Genomic DNA, 7,552 nt, shown 5'->3' on the forward strand with positions numbered 1-7,552 from the left:
CATCATTAAATATGTACAGGAGAATGTGTGTGTGTGTGTGTGTGTGAGAGAGAGAGAGAGAGAGAGAGAGAGAGAGAGAGAGAGAGAACTTACATTTCCTCAGTCCTGCTGTGATTCTGAAATGTTCTCCATGGTCCAAACTATACAAAGAAAAAAAAAACATACACACAAACAGAAATTATTTGACATGAGGGAAGACTGTTAAAACTACAAATAAAATTATATTTTTGTAACTGTTCTCTCATCATTTACTGTCCCTAATGTAATTTCAAACCCTTCTAACCCATCGGATTCATCTTACAAAGACAAATGATTATATTTTTTTAATGAAACCTGACAGATTTCTTTACATCTACTGAAAATTTATGCAGGTTTTCCAAGATCCGAAAAGGACATAATGGCATTGTAAAAGAAATACATATAATTCAAGCTGTATTTCCAATTCTATTGAAAATATTTAATTTAGGTTTTTATTCATATTTAATTATATGAGCATTGATCAACGCACACATACTGTACATATAGAATATAAATATAAAATATAGTAAACACATATTCAGCCTTTTTGATTTAGTTTGATTTAGGTCCTGCTATTTTGGGTTTTCCCAAATCATTATCATTAATCATTGGTGCCTCACTGCCTTCACATTTGTTCTTGTTGATCTAGTTAGTTATCCTGGGTATTTAAGGCCCTGTGTTTACTGGTGGTCTGTCAGTAGTTCGATGTTAATGCTTGTGTTTCTGCTCTGCATATTCCTTGGTTCTTATTTCTTTTGTTTATTCAACCATCCTACACCTGCTGTACTGTAGATCCTTGACTCTGACTTTCTTCATTGATCCCTTGTTACAAAAATTCCTGTGACAAGCTGCAAAAAAACCCTCTCAGGTAACCCAAATCAAACAGACACACAAATATGAGTCATAGCTGCCCCACATACTTGAGTATCTGCAGTTATAGTTTGGATCCTCCAGTTTGTGTTTGAGCAGCTGGACTCCTGATTGTCCTGGGTGATTGTAGCTCAGATCCAGCTCTCTCAGGTGTGAGGGGTTTGAACTCAGAGCTGAAGACAAATAACCACAGCCTTCCTCTGTCACCATACAACCTGACAACCTATAGATACACACAGTCAGATCATCTACAGACACACATCAACATTTTGACCAACTAACTATACATCATCCTTACCGCAGTATCTCCAGCTGACAGTTTGGACTCCTAATTCCACAAGAGAGTAGTTTCACTCCTGGATCCTGCAGGTCATTGTTACTCAGATCCAGCTCTCTCAGAACAGAGTTTGAGGATTGTAGAGCTGATGATACAATTTCACAGGACTGAGCAGAGAGATTACAGCCAGCAAGACTGAAAGAGAGTAAAACACATGAGAATTAAATTCCTAACCTTATTCTTCTACTGCATTTCAGTAATTTCAGCTTAATTTTTTTATAAAATACATTCAAATTAAATGACTAAGACATGATTAAACACTCACAGAGCTTTTCTGCAGTTGATCACAGCTGGTATCAGTCTTCTTCTCCCCTCATCTGATGTGTTGTATTTCTTGAGGTCCAGTTCATCCAGCACCTCCTCTGACATCTGAAGCATGTAGGCGATTGTTGAGCAGTGAGCAGGAGAGAGTTTCTTCTCTGAGTGTTTGTCTGATTTCACAAACTCCTGAATCTCTCTGGACAGAGTCTGATCTTTCACTTCCAGCAGACAGAGGAACAGATTGATGGATCTTTCAGTGGAGAGTCCATGTCCATCTTTGATCTTCTCTTTAATGTACTGTGTGGTTCTCCTGATGCTCTCTGAGCTGTTCTCTGTGTGTGTCAGTAGATCCTGTAAGAGTCTCTGATTGGACTCCAGTGAGACGCCCAGCAGGAACCGCAGGAACAGATCCAGATGTCCATTCTCACTCTTAAGGGCTTTATCTACTGCATCTCTATGCAGATTTTGCATCATATCACAAAACTTCAATGTATCAATATGTATCATTACATAATAGTAAAATGAATAGAAAGCAGCAAGAAACTCCTGAACACTCAGATGAATGAAGCTGTAGACTTTCCTCTGATGAATCACAGATTCCTCCTTAAAGATCTCAGTGCAAATCCCAGAATACACTGAGACATCAGTGACGTCTATGCCGCTCTCAATCAGGTCCTCCTCATAGAACATCACATTGCCCTTCATCAGCTGTTTGAAAGCCACTTCAGCAAGTTTCACAATCACTTCTCTGTTGGACTGCAGGAGTTTCTCTGGATCTCTCTCTTCATACTTCTGATTCCTCATGTTGATCTGAATCAGCAGGAAGTGGATGTACATTTCAGTCAGAGTTTGAGGGATTTCTGCACTCACATCTTCTTTCAGGAGCTTCTGAAGCACAGTGGATGAGATCCAGCAGAAGACGGGGATGTGGCACATGATGTGGAGGCTTTTTGCTCTTCTGATGTGTGAGATGATTCTGCTGGCTTGATGCTGGTCACTGATTCTCTTCCTGAAATATTCCTCCTTCTGAGACTCATTGAATCCCTGAATTTCTGTCAGACGGTTGATGTATTTGGAGGGGATCTGATTGGCTGCTGCTGGTCTGGAGGTGATCCAGATGAGAGCAGAGGGAAGCAGCTCTCCTTTCATGAGGTTTGACATCAACACACCCACTGATGAAGTCTCAGTCACATCACAAACTTTCTGATCATCTGAAAACATCAGTGTGATTCTGCTTTCATCCAGACCATCAAAGATGAACACAACTTTACACTCCTCATAAATCTTTGAGTCCAGATCTTGAAGTTCAGGATGAAAGTCCAGCAGAAGTCTGTGAAGACTGTACTGATGATCTCGGATCAAGTTCAGCTCTCGAAATGGAAGCACAAACATGAAATCTACATCCTGATTGTCTTTTTCCTCGGCCCAGTCCAGAATGAACTTCTGCACAGAGACGGTTTTTCCGATACCAGCGATGCCTTTAGTAAGAACAGTCTTGATTTGGTCTTTCTCCTCACATCCTGGTTCAGGTGAGGATTTAAAGATGTCATTGCAGTAGATTGGAGTGCCTTGTGAGTGTTTTGTTCTGGCTGTTTTCTCCATCTGTAAAACCTCATGTTCTTCATTCACTCCTTCACTCTCTCCCTCTATGATGTAGAGCTGTGTGTAGATCATGTTCAGGAGGTTTGGATTCCCTTGGAGTTTCATTCCCTCAAATAATCTCTCATACTTGTTCCTCATGTTGGTTTTATGCTGGTCTTTGACTTTCTGCAGGTCTCCAGATTCCAGACTGTGTTTCTGCCAGATGGCTTCAGCTTTGTCCTGTCTGATGTGGGTCTGGTAGTGGGATGAAGTGGAGGGCACAGATCTGATCACAACATACAAAAGACACAACATCAACAAAATTTAAGCATAAACATGCTCAAACAACATTATAATCTAAAAATAGTAAATGCAAATTCAACAAAATTTAAAGGTTGATAAAGACTGGAATGACCTAATATGCATGGGGCAACTCATTCCACATGCATTTTGGGAGAGACAACAAAAGAATAGGGAAATAAATTATATTTCAATATTCCTATGAAATATATATTATTATGAAAATCTTGTCAATTATTACTCCCATTATTATACTTCTTTTTTATTACATGTTTCCCCAAAAACACATTAATATGCAAATTAGATTTAGTTTATAGATACATTGTATATAATGAGTAAACCCATTTATGGCCATTTTACATGTATTTTGCATTTAGAAAAAATGGTATATAAAATCATTCTATTATAGTTGAGACTCATCTTTTAAAAAAATCCTGAAAACTGTAAAATAACAGTAATTTACTGGCAGCTGTGGTTGCCAGCATTATACTGTTATTTTTAGCTCTCTACCGTTAATTTACAGCTCTTCATTTTTACAGTATGTTACCGTTATTATACCATGTGGTAACTCATTTTATTTTGGAAACCGATTGCTTCAAACCATTTGAGTTTTAAAAAAACTATTGTTTATATGGTGTTAGTACAGTGAACTTATTTAATTTGAGTCCACTAAGAAGAATATTTCTTAATATAAACCCACAAACACTTAAAGTGTAATAAAGAAGCAATCGACTTTTACTCAAATCTTTATAGATTGTCATTAACTAACAATAGCACAAATTTGTGTAATAAAGTGCTTAGTAAAGAGATTGTCACTATATCAGCAATTCCACAATTACTGTCTTTAAATAAAGCAGCAAAACATCAGTGTTTGTGGCTCATCATTGCCTGAAGCACAAGCTCTACTCTCCAGCACAATGGTGACCCACAAAACTAAATTAAACTGACAGATCTCTCTTGTACAAAAACACATCAGTTAGGCACAATCAAATATTTACTCTCCTTACCAGTTAATGACTTTGCATAATTGTTTTTCTATGAACATTCACTAATATTTTAGTGAAAATAACTTGATTTGCTTGGTAAATCTGACTGTTATGTTTTACAGTATATTACTGTTTTTTTCTTGAATTAACAGTAATCTACTGGCAGCTCGGTTGCCAGCATGTTACTGTTTTTCTACAGTGTGTTGCCGTAAATTAATTACAGTTTATTACTGTTAAATTACATTTCATGCTGTTTTTTTTCCATCGTACATCTTTAACCCTTTAAAACCCACAGCAAAATCCTCAGTTTTAAATGAACACTTATAATGTGTCAACACTACAGAGTGTTTGAGTAATACTGAATTAGTGCTGAAGTTAATGAGATAATTATATGATTGATCACGTTCTGATTGAGCATTAGTGATGAACACCAGCTGTTAACAAACAAAATTGCTGAATGAAAGAATAACACAAGAACAACTGACTTCAGCCACAGCCTTAGATGACATCAACTGAAATAAAAGAAGACATTAAATCTCTCAAGATCTGATTAAACTCCTAAAACAGCATTACCAGCTTCAATTATTACCACACTGACTTTATTTCTGTCAGACGTCTACAGAAGAGAGTTTTTTTTTTTTTTTTTCTTTCACTACCACGGTGGAGATCAGTGTTTACTTTAGTTGGGCTGTTGAACCTTGACATTTTAAGGTTAATTTTAGTTGTTTAGTTGTTGTAATTGTGTATGTTTACAACATGCTTGTTATGACAAAAAAAAAAAATAAATGACTAAAAGAATCTAGAATTGTTTATGGTTTGGTAATAACACAGGTTTTATCCAGTGCCTTTTCTTTTATTGAATATTGATGCTTTAAAAAAAAAAAAAAAAAAAAAAAAAAAAAAAACTGGGTATGCAGATGTAAAAAAAAGACCACTCATTTTTAAAAAAAAAAAAAAAAAAAAAAAAAAGTTATGTAATTTAGATACACACATCAAGAATCATCGTATGAATCTCAACAATGGTGAGAACAAGTCATGGGTGAGGTTTTGTAGTGTGCTGATACCCAGCATGCATTGCAGCATGAAGCTTTCGATTGTCACCATTGTTGAGATTCATATGCTGATTCTTCATGTCTCTATTTGAGTATAAATGCTACAGTAGTTTTAAATTTTAACTATTAAATCCTTCTTTTCTGGTTGCCACATTATCAAAAGATCTCATGCTGTAACACACTTGGTGGAAAAAAAAAAAAGCAACAACAAATAAACACACACTCAAAAATAGACTCTTAATGAGTCTCACAAGACTCAGAACCAGTTCAGTAGATGACATTCATGCCCAACTAGACATAGCTGACATCAACTGACCAGCATTGCTGTAACTAATGCATCATAAAAACCCAGTTACAGCAAATATATGTATGTTTTAATGTCAAGAGTCAGGAGCCCAATTAAAGCAAACACTGATCTCCACAATGGTATCGTCAAACAAAACAATAAAACATCATCATCTAAACATCTGTTCATTCTCAATAAGATCTTCTATAGACATCTGACAGAAATAAAATCAGTCTGGTTAGAAATGCGTGAAGTTGGTAAAGCTGTGTGTTGAGTTGTTTAAATTTTCAGTTGATTTCATCTAAGGCTGTGGCTGAAGTCAGTTCTATAGTTCTTGTGTTTGTCTTGTTTCTCTTTCAATCAGTGATTCTGCTCATTAACAGCAGCTGTTCGTCAGTGTCTGAAGTCACTCATTAGTTTTCATTATCTCTGTAAGGTGGACTATATTAGTAAACTCATGTAGGGAATAGTGAATGAGGGTGTAGAGTTTGATTTTAAACACAGTCTCTGAGTGTCGATTTTGAACGCTGTTAATTCACGATACATAGCAGCAGGCTACTTTTTCGAAAATGACAAATAATACCCAGAATGCACTGTTTTAATGGAAAACAGCATGTTACTGTCAAAATTTGGCGTTTTTTTTACAGCAATTTTTAATTTTACATAGCTTTTTTTTTTTTTTTTTTTTCAAATTTCTTCTTCAAATTCCAGACCTAGCTACTGTTTTTCTACTGTTTCTTGTCCCAAACACCAGTTAGTGTTGCACTGTTTAGCTTGAATGCACTATAAATTGTTTTAAATAAAAACAACTGCCAAATGCATATGTTATCTTAATACATTATGGTTATCTTACTGTACCTGGGGTCACAGGTCACTGCTCCATCACTGAAATCATTGGGGTTGGGCATGGACTGGTCACTCTTCACTGACACACAACTGGGTCCTGCACCATACTCTTTTTTCTCCTCCTCTCTCTCCACGCAGTGACTCATATTGGAGATGTGTTTCCCTCCTCCTTCTCCTTATTTAAGACGTTTATCTGGTAATTATCTTCAAATGGACAATATTAACAAAGTTGCAGTAAAACTGCCAACAAATACGTTTCAACTTTCAGATTCATTAAGTAAAACAGCCATTTTTCAGCTCCATTGCTTTTTAAAATCTGTGTTATCCAGTCTTATACCACTAGTTTTTAAAGTCAAACGCCTCCTGCTTGCAGATGGCAAAGTAATATCGGATTAAATCTTAAATACTGGATGCTTGTATCTTATATTTTCCTTCCGCACTGGCACTTCATCTCTATCATTTAAACTCAAACTTTTGCTCCTCCTGCTCGTTGAAGCAAAGGTACGCCATGCTTTCAGTCTAAATATTTAATGAGCTGATTAGTCTTAATGTCAAAAGTGATTTTCTTAAACAAGTTAAACCGACGACATTTCCGTTATTTTGTTACTCAGTTTGCACATTCAGGTTCGGAATCCTCTGTAAGAAAGTGGAGAAACCTCATTCTTAGATTATTTCCACTAAAGCATAGATTATAACATAAAGAATAACTTCCGAACTTACCACAGAATATAGTGTACCGTATTTAAATACAATGACTGAGTTTTGTTTCAGATCTTCAGACGCGTGTCTCTTCCGTGTCTCTGAATTTGGGGTGTGCTCCACTCGACTGTAAGAGCGCTGTCAAACAGCTTCACAGCGGAACTCGAAGAGCACTGCACACGCCAATAAGGGTACACACATATAGGCGGAGTTTGGGGGGGCTGAGGGGGGCAATGCCAGACCAGAGCCAATCATGATCTTGTCTGAGCTAATTCATATTTTCTCATTTTATTTTTATGATCTTATTATTTTAGTG

At 36.5% G+C, this 7,552-nt stretch overlaps 1 protein-coding gene across 3 annotated transcripts in view; it reads right to left on the reverse strand.

Annotated features, from left to right (window-relative positions):
• Window positions 1-7,552, reverse strand: part of LOC127170874 (NACHT, LRR and PYD domains-containing protein 3) — a 752,597-nt gene that overhangs the window by 3,228 nt on the left and 741,817 nt on the right. The window contains exons 1-6 of one of the 3 annotated variants that reach the window (XM_051119187.1): window positions 7,258-7,398; window positions 6,550-6,741; window positions 1,491-3,353; window positions 1,187-1,360; window positions 911-1,111; window positions 94-140 (exon numbers count right to left, since the gene is read on the reverse strand). In XM_051119187.1, coding sequence (XP_050975144.1) covers window positions 94-140; window positions 911-1,111; window positions 1,187-1,360; window positions 1,491-3,353; window positions 6,550-6,683 — 2,419 coding nt within the window. In that variant the 5' untranslated portion in view covers window positions 6,684-6,741; window positions 7,258-7,398. Of the gene's footprint in view, window positions 1-93; window positions 141-207; window positions 1,112-1,186; window positions 1,361-1,490; window positions 3,354-6,549; window positions 6,742-7,257; window positions 7,399-7,552 lie in introns of those variants that run through there. The other 2 variants (XM_051119178.1, XM_051119170.1) reach the window with 2 other exon arrangements.

This window comes from Labeo rohita, chromosome 1 (assembly GCF_022985175.1).
Source record: "Labeo rohita strain BAU-BD-2019 chromosome 1, IGBB_LRoh.1.0, whole genome shotgun sequence".
Taxonomy (NCBI): domain Eukaryota; kingdom Metazoa; phylum Chordata; class Actinopteri; order Cypriniformes; family Cyprinidae; genus Labeo; species Labeo rohita.